At 39.6% G+C, this 19799-nt stretch overlaps 1 protein-coding gene across 1 annotated transcript in view; it reads right to left on the bottom strand.

Moving 5' to 3' along the window:
• Positions 1–1656: 1656 nt before the first annotated feature.
• LOC127424202 (potassium voltage-gated channel subfamily C member 4-like) overlaps positions 1657–19799 on the bottom strand; it is an 89507-nt gene continuing 71364 nt past the window's right edge. The window contains exon 4 of the mRNA XM_051669181.1: positions 1657–2063. Coding sequence (XP_051525141.1) covers positions 1996–2063 — 68 coding nt within the window. The 3' untranslated portion in view covers positions 1657–1995. The remainder of the gene's footprint in view (positions 2064–19799) is intronic.

The following is a 19799-nucleotide window of genomic DNA, read 5'->3' as shown; positions in this document are numbered from 1 at the left end:
AGAATTTGTATATTATTAGTATTACAGGACATTAGGCACAACTTGGACAGATTATACAGCATGTACACACACACAAAAGGTTAGTACAGTGAACTAACATTGCAGAACATAAAGACTTCTGAGTTTGGTCCCATCTCAACTAGCTAAGTTATGAATATTGATGGCTGATGATTTCAAATGCAATAGGACATCATGTAAATTGGATCACAGAAAATGATAGTTCAGGGAGCATGCAGCTGCCACTGTGCTCTTTAATAAAGTTGATTTGTGAAATATTTGATTCCTACACAATGATGACTCTAAGACATTATAGATATTACAGTTTCATTTTCTGTTAATGCATGATCTTCTGTAAAGCTGCTTTGAAACGATGTGTGTTGTGAAAGGTGCTATACAAATAAAAATGACGACTTGATTTCTAAGAAACATCTCCTTAGCCTCTTTCTTTGACATATCTAATTAAAATGCCATTGGGAAAGTGTTCCTGGCTCAGAGGCTCTTTCTGAAATGACATATGGGCTTTTTTTTACAGTTTGTTGGTCTGTGATCTCTGAAGTGATACTGCACAGACACAGCCCACAAGTTTCTGTTTTTGTCCTAATAAGGCCAAGCTCCCAATTTGTATCATGAAGGGAGAAATATTTTATAAATCTTCACCTACATAGCACAAGAACTGAATTACACACAAAAAAAAGCAAATAGCCTTTAGTTTACATCATAGAAATGAAACATGATTTGCTACTTGCTATTGCTAGTCAGTGGCAGGTGGTAGTAGGGGGAAGGGACATTGTCATTCTAGAGGGTATTTTATTAGATAAATAAATTGGACATGCCTATGAGTGCAAGGTTATCAGTATTTTTGGTCTACTTATCTAGAAAAGAAAGAACGAAATACCAATATATGTGCTAAAAGGTAATTTTGTCAACTTTTAGGAGTACATGATGGCCTCAAAGTAAACAGACATGGATTGAAAGTCACAAAACTCCCATTTTTATTTCTGGGTCTTTAAAAGGATAGTTCATTCAAAACTGAAAATTCTCAGATAATTTACCCACCATCATGCCATCCCAGATGTGTATGACTTTCTTTCTTCTGCAGAACACAGACAAAGATTTTTAGAAAAATATCTCAGCTCTGTAGGTCCTTAAAATGCAAGTGAATGGTGATTAAACTTTTGTAGCTCCAAAAATCACATAAAGGAAACATAAAAGTAATTCATATGACTCCAGTGGTAAAATCCATATCTTCTGAAACGATATAACAGGTGTGGGTGAGAAACAGAACAATAAGTCATTTTTTGCTCTAAATCTCCACTTTAACTTTAACTTTCAGATGTGAAAGTGAAACTAAACAGGCACCACATGTGACTTTCAGATGTGAAAGTGAAAGCAGAGATTTTGAGTAAAACGAAAAAAAGACTTTTGACCTGTTTCTCATCCACACCTATTATATCGCTTCTGAAGATAAGGATTTAACCACTGGAGCCGTATGGATTACTTCTATGTTTTCTTAATGTGATTTTTGGAGCTACAAATGTCTGATCAACATTCACTTGCATTGTATGGACCTGCAGAGCTGAGATATTTTTCAAAAAATCTTAGTTTGTGTTCTGCTGAAGAAAGAATGTTATACACATCTGGGATGTCATGATGGTGAGTAAATGATTAGAGAATTTTATTTTTGGGTGAACTAACCCTTTAACAAAGAAAATAATATTTTTGTTGCTTCAAGTTAGATTTGATATACTTTATGTGCCATAGATATAAAATACATTAAACATCCATTTTGGACAATTGTACCCAAAATTCTATCATGCAAATACATGTCTGAGGGATTAAAAATGGACAGATGAATGTGATGATGAAACTAGAAGCATTTAAACTTGAACCTGTCAACAGGTGTGTCACTCCCTTGACTGAGATGGAGGATGCATGATTGATGAATGAGACAAGATGAGTGATTGGTTGATGACCACCTCAGGACCACACCCACCCTCAGGTCAAAGTGGTGACTTCTGATTGAGTGTAGTTTGCCGGAGACTTGATTGTGTCTTTGCAGCTCTCTGAAACAAAGACACAGAGCAAGAAAATAGTTGAACCAAAACATACACAGAGTACCCATATACACATGGCAGAATCAGAAATAAAAAAATAAAAAAATAAATAAAAAGATAAAACTTGTCCCATATACACTACCGGTCAAAAGTTTTGAAACGCTTGACTGAAATGTTTCTCATGATCTTAAAAATCTTTTGATCTGAAGGCATATGCTTAAATGTTTGAAATTAGTTTTGTAGACAAAAATACAATTGTGCCATCAAATTAATTTATTTCATTATAAAACTAAAATTTAATAAAAATAAAAAAAAAAGTTTTTGAAATTGATGACTTGGACCAAATAATAAAGAAAAGCAGCCAATAAGTGCCCAACATAGATCAATACTGTTTAAAAAGCATCCCAGGGTGATACCTCAAGAAGCTGGTTGAGAAAATGTCAAGAGTACATGTCTACAAATTCTAGGCAAAGGGTGACTACTTTGAAGATGCTAAAATATAACACAGTTTTTATTTATCCCAACATAATTCCCATAATTCCATTTATGTTATTCCATAGTTTTGATGACTTTACTATTATTCTAAAATGTGAAGAAAAAAATATATAATAAAGAATGAGCAAGTGTTTCAAAATGTTTGACCAGTAGTGTATTTAAAACTGGGGGCAAAAAAATTATAAATTAATTGTAATATCTGACATGACTGAACAGAAATGTAAGCAAAAATGCCCCTGAAAATCTCTTACTCACAGACACATGATATACTGCAGTGTTTAGCAAACTGGTGGGATCTGGGTCGTTGAAGCAAGCAATGCTTTAGCTAACAACAGTGCAGATATATTTATTTAAGATAGTCTATTAAGAACCTGCCTGGTTAAAAACAGAAGCCCTCTGGTCTTCAGAGGGGCTGCAATGAACAGGGGAAACTGTGGGGTCTGCTCATGTTGCTAATGGAAACCTATTAACAGCAATTAGGTTGAGTTGCCATTCGGGACCAGAGGCAGATCCATAATTCACATCAGGGCTGCTTTTGCCGATGAGTTTCAGTCGTGGATGACTGGTTTGCCAAATAATTACACGCAAATCAAGAAAAAAGGCAGCTTGAAAGTAACAACACTGTAGAAGGGAAGACAGTAGAAACCAGGCACTAAAACCGGTCCAAGGAACAAAAACGGACAAAAATGTTTGCAGAACATAACCGAAAATGGGAACAAAGTGATTTTCAATTTTTCCGGAGTCTAAACATTATGGAGTTAATTAACAGAGTTTCGGGAGGAGCATGTTAATTTTAATCTCACAAATCACGGCCCGCGAGTAGGAGTATATAAACCGCTGCTTACCTGCTTCCCGTGACAATTCTCCTGACGTGACAGTCTTTCCGGCATTGGCCCCTCCCATCCACAACAGAACCATGCTTTGTCCTATTACTCTGCTTGAAGCATTCGACCTCCTCATCAGCTAAGCCATTTTTTATCACAATCATTACGTTATACATCGGAAGCTGCCACAGCTGCTCACTATTTTCAGACATCGTAATATGGCGGCTGCCACTTTAACGCAGTAGGTGGTTTTTCTACTCTGCCTTTCTTCCTTTCCAAACATTACTTGCCAAAGAAGATCCAAATGCGTCGAGGCTGCTTCCGCAAGTCTGGCCACTGCTTCACTGTATACCAGTGCTACCGTTTCATCAGGCCATGCACAGGTCCTTTCATCGTAACTGTCCCATATTCATTTCCACACGCCTGTTTTATTCCCGTTCTAACGCACAGGTGGCTCCTCTTAGCTTAATTGCGGTGCTTCAGCTGTTTCCCCTCTCTCTCTCGCAACTCCTGAGAAAACTCCTCACGCACTGGAGCTTGAGGAGCCCAGCGTGAAAGCTGGAGGAGGTGAACACGCAGCACCAGCTGAATCCTAGGCTCTGATTCTCCGGGGATCGAGCGCAGTACTTCCTCCTCACAAAACTATCACCATGCAATGCATTACCTATGCAAAACGTATATCGTGCGGCAGGCGGCAGTCATACTCCTAAGGAGTGAATGGCCACAAGTGAATCCTTCAATAATGATTGCAAGTCCATTTCTTTTGCATTTCAGTATGCAGCGCAGAGCCAAAAGCTCTTTATATCTCAGATCATTTCATGCTGTTTTTTCACACTGTTTATTAAGATGTATTTCCCAGCACATTTCTCCTACATTTCTGTATACAGTGCAGAGCTGCAACTCTTTATTCCTAGAAAATGTATGCTGTTGGTCACATTATTGTTTCTAAATGTTACTAATATTTACTAATATTTATTCCCCTCTAATAAGCATTAGCAGTCCACATGTTTTCCCCTCAAATAAGCATTAGCAGTCTGAGGTTACCCCTCTAACTGGTGCAAGTGCAGCCCACACTCCAGTGGCCATGGATCTAACTTTACACAGATTTCTTAGGGTTGTGAAATGTGTATAAGTTTCACCTAAATATGAATATTTTGTTGTTTCTATAGAATGTCTGAAATTGCACCATCCGCAAGGGTTTCACCAATATTACTTCTAGCAGGTCTCTATGAAAGCCCATCTAAAATTCCTTCCATGGGATTGTTAACAGGTTTTCCTCCTGCTTTTGCTATCTAGGTATCATTCCAAGACTTCACCGTTACCTTCCAAGAAGCCAAAGACGGCAAACATTTAAGTTGCTAGAAAGCACAACTGCTGTGCTCCTAGCATTGGCTCAAAATATCCCTAAGCAGCACAAATGGGCCGTCCAGTTGCCACAGCTGCGGCGTTATTCCTGCAAATGACGCAAATGCACTGTCCAAGCACCGCATTCATGGGCTTGTTTTCCTCTTATCAAATTCTAGGAGTGTAGTTCATAAATATATATACACATCGCACACCACAACTCTGCAAAGTTCTCTACCCAGCGCCACCTGCCATTCAAATGCTGTGTGGGCTCTTCCGTATGGACGCAGTGTGAACCTATGCAATTTGGGCCACAGGTTCTCCTGTTCTAATGCAGTATGAGCTCTCCCGTTCGAGCGCAGTGGTGGTGCAGTAATCTTAAGAGCCTTTTAGCTTTTCCATTAACCATCGCATTGGCATTTCCTTTGCTCATGGTTGAAATGAGCCCAACACACAATAAGGTGTGCATAAATGTAATAAAACCATGTGTGCCCTACTTGATACTGCAGCTGCAGTGCCCCACCAGATAATGGGCCGCAGCGCCCGCCTACGCTCGATAATGCCGCAGCATCACCCCATACTCTCAATAATGCCACAGCAGCACCCCTTTCGCATTTTGATACTGCCGCAGTAGTGTCCTGCCATGACAAATGTAAAGTTGTATTCTTATCTAACTTTTGCTTTCCTTAAAGCTGCATATAAATGCAATTGACATGTTTTCCATAACTAAACTTTTGCTTCCCTTACTGACGTGTATAAAGGTAATACATTTACGTATTCCTAACTAACCATTTGCTCCTCCTACAGGTAAGTACAAACTAACCTTTGCTTCCCTTACAGGTGTTGATAAATTTAATAAAGTAATTTGTGCCCTACTTGATACCACAGCAACAGTGCCCCACCTGACACTGCCGCAGCAGTGCCCCACCCATGCCAAATGTAATTAAGTTATGTATATCTAACCACTTACTTCCCCTACAGGCGTGTACAAATGTAACCGTCATGTTTATCTTAACTAACCTTTGGCTTCCCTTGCAGGTGTGTACACACAGTTATTTCACAGGCACTTTCAATTCCTAAGTTCCATCAATTTATAGATGCGCATCTACAGCCATGGAAACACAGCAGTGCTCCCACAGGAGCCCCTTTACCATGCTCCCAAACACTCAATCCACCACGGCAACAGTACTTTAAACTCCACTCCCACAGGAGGCCCACTTACCCTACAGCTGCAGCAGCATTTTACCATGCTTCCGCTGAAGCCTTTTGTCTTCGCTTCTCAGCAGCTGCAAAGAGCATTACAGCAGATGGTGGTCACCACCTTCACCTGTTCTTTTTAAAGCAACATATTCCCTGTCTCTGAGTAGACTATTGAGTGAGGCTACCTCCGAAAGCCAGCCGATCTGACAGTATAACTATGGTAGAACTCCACAGCCGTACAGAGGTCCTTTAATCTAAACCTTCCACATGGATAATGCCCTTACATGAGGCCACCCGCGTAAGCTGGCTTATTAGATGCAAAATTTCAACAGTACAGCCCCATATAGCCGCTTAAATATCCTTCGTCCAAACCTTCCACCCAGAGCAGGCCATTGTGTGAGGCTGCCTCCGAAAGCCAGCTGTTCCAATGCAGTTTATCACGATCTAGCACTTCTGCCAGCCTTCGATTTGTTGTTTCCTTCACCCATTTAGGGGGTTATATATATTGTGCTTAATAATGGTTCTACTACAGCATATTATCAATTTCACCAACCATTCTATTCCTAAACCAATTCAAAGGCATTTAACCAGATACCAAAAAAGGCTATCTGAGCAATGTCTTTTTTCCATATATCAATATCCCTCAAATTTCTCTGCTCATTAAATGCTCAGGTACCAGAATGCCTCTAACCATCGATATCTTAACAAATGCCTAACAGCCCTCGCCTTGGTTACCATTCAGCTTGCACGCTCGACGCTATGTTTGTCCTAGCCTTCTCGGCTTTCTACATTGCTCAGAAATCACTGTCAATACACTGTTTGATCCCAACATTCATCCCACCTTCTCAGACCTGCAAATTATAGACAAATGAAACAATCAGACTGTTCATTAAACAAAGCAAACAGATCAAGTTTAAAGGGGCATCCGATTTACATTTTCAACTTGTCCACCCCCACCCTTACTATTCACCGATGATAATAACCATGCAGCTTCAAGATTCTGGTTCCAAAAGCACCTTAAATCAGTCCTCCTCCAATCTGGCATCCTGGCAAAATTGTATTCCAGTCATTCATTCTGTATTGGCACAGCAACCACAGCTACTAAAAAAAAGGTTTATCAGAACAATAAATTATCGGTCGTTGGTCCTCAGAGACATATCACATCTACATCAGATCTAATCATTTCCACATCAGGAAAGCTCATCAGTCACTAATCAGCTAATCCCCTTATCATTACCACCTGTCTCTATCACTCATGTCACCACCTGCCACTGTCTCGCTACATCCTACGTGCACACGTGCATATGTGTGAAGATATGTACGTGTGTGCTAGTGCGTTTTTGTGTATGCGTACGTGCATATGTAAATGTGTGCATGCTCATATTTAAACCAGGGTCCTCCTGTTCGAATGCAGAGTTGAGTCCACTCAAGTTCACACATATAGTGGGCTCCCCCTTTTGAAGCACTAATTAGGCTTTTCCGTTCGGATGCAGAGTGGGCCCACATTCAGATGCATGCTGGACTTACCCGTTCGAATGCCACGAGCTAAACCACTCTCTCTTTAGAGCAGTCTCCAGTTCTAATCGCAGTGTGAGCCCTCCCTTTGAACGCAGTGCGAGCCAACTCTCATTCTCACATTCTCCATTCGATTGCTTGCTGGGCTTACCCATTCGAATGCCGTGAGCTAAACTTCTCTCTCTTTAGAGCAGTCTCCCATTCGAATTACAGTGTGAGCCCTCCCTTTCGAACGCAGTGCAAGCCAATTCTCGTTCTCACATTCCCTGTTCAATTGCATGCTGGGCTTACCTGTTCGAATGCCGCGAGCTAAACCTCTCGCTCTTTAGAGCAGCACCTTTTTGGAGGTAATCAGGACTCGAGTCCGAGCCCTCCAGTATAGGGACAGCAAGCCAAATAAATAAATAAATAAATAAGTTTACCTCTTCTATCCAAGATTACATTAACATACTACTGAAATTTTTAAATGCTGGTAACCAGTTACAACCAGTTAATTAAGTTCCGATAATTTTTCATGAAACCACAGGCCAAAGGGCTTATTACAGTACATTTTTGGAACTACACCACTTCATGTTGCCTGAAAAAAAAAAATGAAACGTGCTTTGATCCTGAAGGAAACTGCTGCATCACACATTTATTTGCCTAATTGCCCGTTGTGGTTGTTACATTCGGTGAATGAAGACTTTAACAACTACACTGGCGGCGAAAAGTTTGAAATAATGTACAGATTTTGCTGTTTCGGAAGGAAAATGGTACTTTAATTCACCAAAGTGGCATTCAACTGATCACAAAGTATAGTCAGGACATTACTGATGTAAAAAACAGCACATTCACTATTTGAAAAAAGTCATTTTATCAAATCTAGACAGGCCCCATTTGCAGCAGCATTCACTCCAACACCTTATCCTTGAGTATTCATGTTAAATTGCTAATTTGGTACTAGAAAATTAATTGCACCATGTTCCTACAGTTAAGCTACAACTGGCAGTACTGCATTGAATTTCCTCAAGCAAATCTGGTTCTATTATGCCTCATTACTTTACATAGCCTTTTAAATCTGAGTGTTAATTTGAGTTAACTTATCTGTAAATTAATGAATATTTCCTAGAAATAATAATTGCATTACTAAATGAAAGAAAGTCCTGTGATCTCATCATTGATCAGTTGATGTAGCACAAACTGTACTTTGTTTTCATGAAAAGGGGCAATCAAAGGAATAATTAATTTTAATTACATAAAATATTCAGCGTGCATGTTTGTTTTGATTATCCTCCATTCTTGGAGGATTCAAACAGAGGTTGTCTAAGCCCTTTAGACATTCTGTGATGGCTGATTTTGCATTTGTGTGGAAAGCTGTGCAATTTTCCTCGCTGATGTGGGGACAGATGCACTCTGGAAATCAATGAGGGGTAGAGCGACAGTGATGGCAACAGCTGCGGTCCTGTCACAAAATGAACAGTGATTACGGACAATAAGTCCCTCACCAGACAGAGCAAAGTTGCTTCATCCTTGGAAATGTCATCGCTGATGTTAAAAATAAAGATCCATTGGCCAGAGAGTCATGGCATTCCTTCTGTTTATTTATTTGCTGTGTGAAACATATGATGTTGTACCTGCCAAACACACAAGAAAGGGTATGACTTTAAAAGACTTCAAATATAGTGTACAAGTCGAATGGACTACTTTGATAGTGATTTTATAGTAATGTGGTCATTATGAACAGTTGTTTGTATGGAAAAGAGCTGTGTAAATATTCAAAATGTCTTCTGATATATGTATAACTTTTTCGGTGTAATGTTTAGTTAAGGATTTCAGGTGATGATTCCCACCTATCAGCTGTCTCGCTTCACCAACAGGTACTAATAAGCTCCTGTTTTACATCAGTGTTCACATCTGCAGGATTGATAAAGAGGCTCCTATTGCCTTCTGCATCTGCAGATGGGGGCTTCAAGAATGTTAATGTTTCTTCAAGCAGCTCGTGATCAAGCGATTATCTCCAGAAATAGATTGTCGGCAACCTGTCAGAGCTTTGGGGACTTTGGGGGTTGAGGCGCAAGTCAGTCAGTCTGGGCGGAAGTCTGACTTGACAGCAGCAAGTAAAGAAGGATGTCAGGTTTGTTGAATGCTTTGCTAATGTGATGCTCTGCTTGACTTGTGTGATGTTATCATCCAATTTTTCTCAGTTTTGAAATGTCAGCTACAGAAAAATATGGTACTGACAAAAAATATCTGCACTTATTTCAAAGGATGTAGAAAATATGATTATTTCTCCATAATATATTTTAACTGTAAATATGGTCTTAACTGTCTTAAATATGGCCACACAATACACTATATAGGGAATGTATTTTTAATGTTTTTTTTTTTTGTTGTTTGTTTGTTTTATTGCAAAGTTTTTTTTAATATACAACAAACAATGCACCAAAACATTATGATAACCATCTCAACTAAGCTGAGCAGACAACAACATAATGGTACATGAGGGAAAAAAAGAAGAGGAAAAATGTATAAAAAAAAACAAAAACATTTTTAAACCAAAGTTTGGTCATTCTTCTTTATACATCTCAATAAACTATAAAACAAATGTATTTCGTTATTTTTTTTTATTATTGAAATGAATGTTGTGTCTCCATAAATTTAGCTTTGCATATAAAGAATTTAGACAGTATAATTATGCAATTTATAATAGACTCCTTGTCTTTGTTTCACATGATAATCCCAAACACTATATAGGCTACTTCTACAGTAGGGAATAGGGAGTCATCGATCAGACTGTTCTTAAGGGATCTGAATAAATAAAAGCTAAATGCCAGCTGATTAAAGTCACGTCGGAGTGCTCAATGACAAGCAGCAGCTGTGAAAAGATAAAATATTTTTATCTTGCGCTGTGCCGTAAGCAGTCAAGAAATAAAGCGGCTGATGTCCCGTGAACACAAGCGCTGCATTTTAGATCCGTTCAGCTTTCTGCTGCCTTTTTCCCACTGAAAATATGGAACCTGTGGATAACGAGGAATCATGTAAAACAGCCTTTCACTCCTTAAAGTTTTTTATAATGACTGAAAAGGAAAGGATTCACAGTGAAATAGATAATAAACCATGCTTTCTTTAAACAAGAAGAAAAGAGAGTGTAAAGATGCCGCAAAACTTGTCAAATGCATTTCAGCACCAAAGTAAACGAACAGCGACCGATCAAACAAAAATATAAAAATAAACTGTATGTAAGGAATAATTGATGACAGACCATTGAATTATTGAAAAATAATGCACATGCTGTTACACCTCGGGTGTGCATTATTTTGCAATAATTCAACGGGCCGGAGTCAATTATTCCGCTTATACAATGCACGGTTACCACACCTTAAGACATTGTTCAGGGTTTTATCTCAAGTCATTTTCTGGTTTTCATCCTTAAAATACTCTTGTGAGTGACAGGTAATCACGTGTGGGATTACCTTTATTTGTTGCAGGTCTGGTCAGAAATAACATCGCTTCAAAATCTCCAAGATGTAAGTATAAGCACTTCTCAGCAGCAGTGTCACCATTTATGTATATAGCTTTTCTGTTGACTTGTTTTTACAGACCAGAATGATTGCTTCTCACTCTTGACTTCCTGTTCCGGTTGCTGCCGGCATGCTGCATGAGTGTTTGTAGCTTGCTAGCCTGCTTATCATTGCTTATTATTATATGTTCATCGTTTTATCCTTTGCCATTTTACTGCATGCTTCGTGTTTTTCCGCTTTTCTTCTGTTTCAACTGTGTGTATTTTACCGCGCACCCGTTTTCTCTTTTTTTTTCTTGCTTGTCTACATCTCGAGTCTCGACTGTGTGCATTCATTTCGCCACTGTGTTTTACATGGATTATTGCATCAGTCTCAAACATCTAATGATCAGGAACCACATCGATCTCAAACCCTCACCACTCAAGAACAACCATATCAACAACAACAACAACAAACAATTGCGGTAAGTCATGGCATCCGCTTATGTTATATCTTCCTGCATTACATGCCACATGTTTACTACAGCTCCTTCCGTCAGCAGTGAGGGATTCACATGTGATAAATGTAAGGAATTAGTCAGGCTGATGGAGATGGTTATAGAGACACGTATCCGAACAATAGTGGAGGTCAGTGAGAACAGCTTTAATAATTGGTGATTCTATTGTAACGAACGTGGAAATAGAGACTCCATCCACTATTGTTAAATGTATTTCAGGGGCTCGAGCATCTGACATCAGATCAAATTTACAAGTGCTGGCTAATGCTAAACGTAGATTTTCTAAAATTGTTATTCATGTCGCCACTAACGATGTCTGGCTTTGCCAGTCGGAGATCACTAGAGATATTGTTAAAGAGGTATGTGAACTTGCAAAAACTATGTTAGACACTAATATGTTCTGGCCCCCTCCCTGCTCATCGTGGTGATGAGGTTTATAGTAGATTAGTGCCACTGAACGGCTGGATGTCTGAGTGGTGTCCAGAGAATAGCATAAGATACACTATATTGCCAAAAGTATTCGCTCATCTGCCTTTAGACACATATGAATTTAAGTGACATCCCATTCTTAATCCATAGGGTTTAATATGACGTCGGCCCACCCTTTGTGGCTATAACAGCTTCAACTCTTCTGGGAAGGCTTTTCACAAGGTTTAGGAGTGTGTTTATGGGAATTTTTGACCATTCTTCCAGAAGCGCATTTGTGAGGTCAGACACTGATGTTGGATGAGAAGGCCTGGCTCGCAGTCTTCGCTCTAATTCATCCCAAAGGTGCTCTGTCGGGTTGAGGTCAGGACTCTGTGTAGGCCAGTCAAGTTCTTCCACACCAAACTCGCTCATCCATGTCTTTATGGACCTTGCTTTGTGCACTGGTGTGCATTCATGTTGGAACAGGAAGGGGCCATCCCCAAACTGTTCCCACAAAGTTGGGAGCATGGAATTGTCCAAAATCTCTTGGTATGCTGAAGCATTCAGAGTTCCTTTCACTGGAACTAAGGGGCCAAGCCCAGCTCCTGAAAAACAACCCCACAACATAATCCCCCCTCCACCAAACTTCACAGTTGGCACAATGCAGTCAGACAAGTACCGTTCTCCTGGCAACCGCCAAACCCAGACTCGTCCATCAGATTGCCAGATGGAGAAGCGTGATTCGTCACTCCAGAGAACGCGTCTCCACTGCTCTAGAGTCCAGTGGCGGCGTGCTTTACACCACTGCATCCGACGCTTTGCATTGCACTTGGTGATGTATGGCTTGGCTGCAGCTGCTCGGCCATGTAAACCCATTCCATGAAGCTCTCTGCACACTGTTCTTGAGCTAATCTGAAGGCCACATGAACTTTGGAGGTCTGTAGCGATTGACTCTGCAGAAAGTTGGTGACCTCTGCGCACTATGCGCCTCAGCATCCGCTGACCCCGCTCTGTCATTTTACGTGGCCTACCACTTCGTGGCTGAGTTGCTGTCATTCCCAATCGCTTCCACTTTGTTATAATACCACTGACAGTTGACTGTAGAATATTTAGTAGCGAGGAAATTTCACGACTGGACTTGTTGCACAGGTGGCATCCTATCACAGTACCACGCTGGAATTCACTGAGCTCCTGAGAGCGGCCCATTCTTTCACAAATGTTTGTAGAAGCAGTCTGCATGCCTAGGTGCTTCATTTTATACACCTGTGGCCATGGAAATGATTGGAACACCTGAATTCAATTATTTGGATGGGTGAGTGAATACTTTTGGCAATATAGTGTATATAGACAACTGGAAGAGTTTTTGGGGTAGACCTGACATGCTAAAGAGAGACTGACTCCATCCCTCCAAGGAAGGTGCCACTCTTCTCTCTAGTAATTTGGCTCATAGTCTTAATAGTGATAGTATTTGACTAATTGGCACCCAGGTCAGGAAGCAGTCAAACTGGTTAAACCGAATGTCTGCTAGCTGCCTTGAGATGTCACACAGGTCACATAAACTACAACACATAGAGACTGTATCACCTAGATATTATATAGAGACTGTGTCTGTTCCCCAAACTACCAAACACAAACCCCTCACTAAATCATTTAGAAAAAAATTGATTAAGGTCAAACTTGAAAAAAATGTTTTTTAAGATAAAAATCATATAAAGGTAGGGCTACTAAACATCGGATCTCCTTCTACCGAAACACTAATTGTAAATGAAATTATTACAGATCATAGTTTGGATGCACTCTGCTTGACTGAAACCTGGCTTAAACCGGATGAATATATTAGTTTAAATGAATCTACTCCCTCAGGTCATTGTTATAAACATGAGCCTCATCTGAATGGTCGAGGAGGAGGTGTTGCTACTATTTACAGTGAAGTTTTTGGTGTTACTCAGAGGACAGGATATAAGTTTAAATCTTTTGTACTAATAATGATTAATGTGACACCGTCAGATATAAATAAAAAAATCTCTGTCGTCTTTTGAATTTGCTACAGTATATAGATCACCCGGGCCGTACTCAGATTTCCTTGGTGAATTTGCAAATTTTCTATCAGATCTAGTAGTTAATGTAGATAGAGCTTTAACTGTTGGTGAATTCAACATTCACATAGATAATGAAAATGACACATTGGGATTCGCATTTAATGATATTCTCAACTCTCTTGGAGTCAGGACAAAATGTGATAGGACCAGCTCATTGCCATATTCATACAATAGATTTAATTCTGTCAGTTGGAGTTGATTTTGATACTAAAGAACTTCTACCACAGAGCGATGACATCTCAGATCATTACCTCGTCTCTTGTTTGCTGCAATCAGCTAATGTCACTCAATCTACACCACACTATCGTTCAGGTAGAACTATTCTTGTAAACTGAAGATAACTTCACTAATAATCATCCAGAATTGTCTCACATACTCAGTAAGGCAAAAAGTCTAGAATAACTTGATGTACTAACAGAAAATATAAATACAGACTTCTCTAGCACTCTTGATAGTGTCACCACCCTTCGAGAAAATTAAAATAAAAAGACCGGCACCATGGTACAATGATCACACTCATGCTCTCAAGAGAGCAGCTCGGAAAATGGACCGCAAGTGGAAGAATACAAAATTAGAGGTATTTTGCGATGCATGGAAGGATAGTGTCTGTAGCTACAGACGGGCACTAAAAGCTGCCAGGTCAGCATATTTTAGCAAACTCATAGAAAATATCCACAACAATCCTAGGTGTTTATTCAGTACTGTGGCTAAATTGGTTAGGAATAAATCATCAACTGAACCAGATATTCCGTCGCAGCACAACAGTAATGACTTCATGAATTTCTTTACTGATAAAATTGAAATAATCAGAAATGAAATTGGAACTATGCAATCAACTGTCACAGCACCTCAGAAAATAGTGTCTCATAATTTTCCTCACGAGCAACTTCAGTCCTTCGCTGTCATAGGTCATGAAGAGCTAACAAAACATATAAAAAAACAAACACCACAACATGCAGGTTAGATCCAATACCAACTAAGCTTTTAAAACAGCTATTCCCTCTAATCTCAGAACCTCTTCTTAATATTATTAACTCCTTGCTATCCTTAGGACATGTCCCAAGAAACTTTAAAAAGGCAGTTATCAAACCGCTTATTAAGGAGCCACAACTTGATCCTGGAGAATTGGCTAATTACAGACTGATTTCAAATCTATCATTTATGTCGAAAATACTAGAAAAGGTAGTGTCCTCCAACTATGTTCATTTCTACAGAGAAATGGTATATGAACAATTTCAGTCAGGATTTATGCTGCATTCCATTTGTCTCGGAAGTCGGAGCTCAGGACTTGGATCGACGTCATATCCATTAAAAAAAACAAGAAATCCAAGTTGGATGCGTTCCATTACACACAACATGACAAGTCGGAAAAAAAGATGAACGCCTCCAGGAAAGTAATTGTTGCACTAGCTCTTTTGGAGTACAGAGAGCTACAAAATAAGTATGCCCTTCACCTAAGAGACCTCGAGGAAGATGACAGAAAGCAGAGAAGGTATGTTAATGTTTCCGCGTATTTGATTGTATCAAAACATGCTAACCACGTTTTAATCGAACCAGCTGTGTAAACAAAGGGCAATGCCCTATGGAGGTATAAACGTATATTTGCAATATAAATTTGCCTAATGGGGTTAATGTGTAAACGGTTTTACGGTTTGTAACGTTATGCAGTGTTGTTGTAGCAACATTGACCATTGTTCTTGTAGCAGCAGCGACCATTATTGTTGTTAGCAGCAGCAACTTAGCCAATTTTAGCTGTACCAGTTTATAAACAACACATTACGTGGTAATTCACACATAACAGGATCGTAACAATCGGTAATACAGTATTGTGTATATGACTTACTAAATTGGACACAAAAAAGACAAAAGTGCTAAAAAAAAACTTTAAACCCACAGCATACTACAATCGATGCTCTTCGCAGCCATCTTGCTTTCTGAACTCGGGGTCCTCTGAGTTCGTCCGACTTTCCGAGTAGGAATTCCGTCATCGGGGGCGTTCCATTTGTCAGTTCCAGTCTCAGAACTCGGAAAATAACTCGGAGCTCTGACTTCCGAGACAAATGGAACGCACGATTAGGCCCCATCACAGTACAGAGACTGCACTTATCAGAGTTACAAATGACTTGCTCTTATAATCTGATCGCTGCTGCATTTCTCTTCAAGTGCTTTTAGATCTTAGTGCTGCCTTCGACATGATAGATCACAACATTCTCTTAAATAGGCTGGAGAATTATGTTGGCATTAGTGGACTTGCATTAGCATGATTTAGGTCCAATTTATCAGACCGCTGCCACTTTGTATGTGTAAACGTGGAATTGTCAAATCAAACAAAAGTTAAGTATGGAGTACTATGGGGATCAGTTTTAGGGCCTCTGCTTTTCTCCTTATACATGCTTCCCCTGGAAGATATTATCAGGAATCATGAAATAAGCTTCCACTGTTATGCTGACAATACCCAACTTTATGTTTCTTCTAAACCCAACAAAAATTCACAATTCTCCAAATTAGCAGAGTGTATCAATGTAATTAAAGATTGGATGGCCAGAAATTTCCTTCTACTCAATTCTGACAAAACAGAGGTACTAATTATTGGACCGCAAACCTCTAAAAATAAGCCGCTAAAATTTAATTTGACTCTCAATGGATGTAGTGTTACGTCGTCTTCTACAGCAAAGAACTTGGGTATTATATTTGATACAAATCTGTCCTTTGAAAATCAAATTTCCAATGTTTGTAGAACAGCATTATTCCACCTCAGAAATATTGCTAAGTTACGACACATGCTCTCTGTTGCTGATGCCGAAAAACTAATTCATGCATTCATGACCTCAAAACTAGATTATTGTAATTCATTACTGGGAGGATGTCCAGCAAGTTCAATAAATAAACTTCAATTGGTTCAAAATGCAGCTGCCTGAGTGCTGACTAGAACCAAGAAATATGATCATATAAGCTCCATCTTAACATCGTTACATTGGCTACCTGTTAAATTTCGTATTAATTAAAAAATTCTGTTAACTATATACAAAGCTTTGAATGGTCTAGCTCCACAGTACATAAGTGACCTTCTGACATGCTATATTGCATCACGTTCATTACAATCACAAAATTCTGGCTTGTTTTTTTTTCTTTTTTCTTTTTTCTTTTTTTTCTTTTTTTGGGGGGATTTTTCCCCTTTTTCACCCAATTTGGAATGCCCAATTCCCAGTGCACTTTTTAAGTCCTCGTGGTCGCGTAGTGATTCGCCTCAAACAGGGTGGCAGAGGATGAATCCCAGTTGCCACCGCGTCTGAGACCATCAACCCGTGCATCTTATCACGTGGCTTGTTGAGCACGTTGCCACGGAGACATAGCGTGTGTGGAGGCTTCACACCACCCACCGCGGCATCCGCACCCAACTCACCACGCGCCCCACCGAGAACGAACCACATTATAGCGACCACTAGGAGGTTACCCCGTGTGACTCTACCCTCCCTAGCAACCGGGCCAATTTGGTTGCTTAGGAGACCTGGCTGGAGTCACTCAGCACGCCCTGGGATTCGAACTAGTGAACTTCAGGGGTGGTAGCCAGCATCTTTTTACCACTGAGCTACCCAGGCCCCCAAAATTCTGGCTTGTTAATAGTTCCTAGAAAATCAAAATCCACAAAAGGTAGATCCTTTTCATATTTGGCTCCTAAACTATGGAATAGTCTCCCTAACACTGTTCGGGATGCAGACACACTCACTCAGTTAAGTCTAGACTAAAGTCTCATCTATTTAGCCAGACATACACCTAATTTATCCATCAATTCATAATTAGGCTGCTTTAGTTAGGTCTGCCGGAACCAGAAACATCTATCATGATCGATAACTCTGCATAAAATTGAATGACATCTACGCTAATATTATTCTATTTGTTTCCATGTCTCAACCATATCCCAAGGTTATCGGAGCTGGCCAGATCCAGCTCCGTTCCTGTTTGGTGTCGGACTCCACTGCTATGTTTCTCTGAGTGATGATGACTAAATGCAGCTGGTGCTAGCCAGACATCACTTCAATCTTTTACGATGGACTTCAGAGGATGAACTGATGCAAACTCCAACTGTAAGACATCAGATACTTCATATGCCACTGACTGAACCTTGGACATAGGATGGACCCCACCAAACCTCAACGAAATGACATGCCAGTAGAACTGCGATGCACCTCATTGATCTCTGCCTGCATCACCTTTGTCTATTGATGGACTACACTCTTGAAATGGAATACATAGACTATAATTTAATTGCCAACAAAAGCCTTCATCAGCCAACTAACAAAGGACAATGCATCTATGTGAACTTCTGCAGTTAATCCAGGATGAACTTCAAAGACATTAGACATTCATTAGTCTTACAGTTCATAAGAAATCTTTTTTTTTTTAAACACTGGACCTTAACACTTACTTGACCTGCACTGCACATAAATAACTAATATTGGCATTATATTCATGCTGTTTAGCCAGAGGGGAACTGGCCACTACAGTGACTACAGTTTCTCCCAACGTTATTTTTCTCCATTAACCAACATCTTATGGAGTTTTGTGTTCCTTGCCACAGTCGCCTTCAGCTTGCTCACAGGGGTTCTAAATACAATTATTATTTAATTAATGTGTGTTGTGAAAAGCGCTATACAAATAAAAATGATTTGACTTGACTTGTTGTAAACCTTAACAACTGTTTTGAACCCCACTGATATGCACGTGTGCACTGTAATGACAGCTCTGTTTTTGCTCGGGAATAACTGTGTGCGTAATGCGTCTATGTACTGTATGTGTGTCCACGTATGTGGGAGTGTGTGTGAGAGCGAAAGAGAGGGGGAGCATGAGAGTGCTTTCCACAGATATTTCAGATAATATACTGTAGAAACTGTTGTATTGTTCAAGTATGTGTACACTTTTTAACCGAAACTGAAATAAATTTAGGATATTACAGACATTGTTTGTCATTCTTATACAATGAACTCAGCCAATATTTTTGTATTTATTCATTATTTTGCAGTGGTAGCCTGTACGGCTCTTTGAAATAACTGAAATAATTTGGCGAAGTGATATGGAACCGTTATGCGGTCAAGACCTGGAACTACTTCATAGCCATGCGTTTACTGAAAAATAATTGCACACTTTAACATCTGTCAACCAGTCAGAACCGTGGTATAATAGTCCATAACCGACTGACTGACTGTTCCACACAGATCAGACATAGTTGTCAAATGTTAACTGCACTGAAGTTAATGCAATTAATTAGTTTTTATTAATAAAACACAGCTGTTTCCCTTGGTGCTCGACCTCTCTTGTGAACACGAACTCTGAAGCAGCCGCTGGACACCACGTATAGCGAACGTGACTCGATTGGACTTAGACTGACAGAATTTAGACATATGAATAAAGATTTCTGCCACAGACTTCCTTTTTTACATGCAATAACTATTTAATTTAATTATCGAAGGTCTGAATGGGCATGACGCCTCTGACTGGGAATGACAGTAAATTTGGAATCCATATTTTTTTTCCTCTTGTAGAAAGTCGTGAAAACGTATTGGTGGATTTTTCCTTTTGCTGTTTGCGCAAACAGGTAAGCAAAAATTATATTTGCTGTGGTCTCCCATTAACCGCTTTAGAAGTTTAGCCTGCAATCATTTACTTCAGCATTTTAAAACCCAGAAGAGTGAAAAAGTTTCTATCATGGCATTCTGTGGTAAAAAAAAAAAAATGTGTAATGATGCTTGGCCCAGACAACTGATTTCCTGCATAATTCATGACCCTCTCATCACTTCACGTATCTTTCTTGTCACATAATAAAATAATTTATTTCAAATTATTATGTTAATATCATCAGATCCAAA

The sequence above is a fragment of the Myxocyprinus asiaticus genome, chromosome 33 (assembly GCF_019703515.2).
Source record: "Myxocyprinus asiaticus isolate MX2 ecotype Aquarium Trade chromosome 33, UBuf_Myxa_2, whole genome shotgun sequence".
Lineage (NCBI taxonomy): Eukaryota > Metazoa > Chordata > Actinopteri > Cypriniformes > Catostomidae > Myxocyprinus > Myxocyprinus asiaticus.
This window is presented reverse-complemented; position numbering and strand designations above follow the sequence as displayed.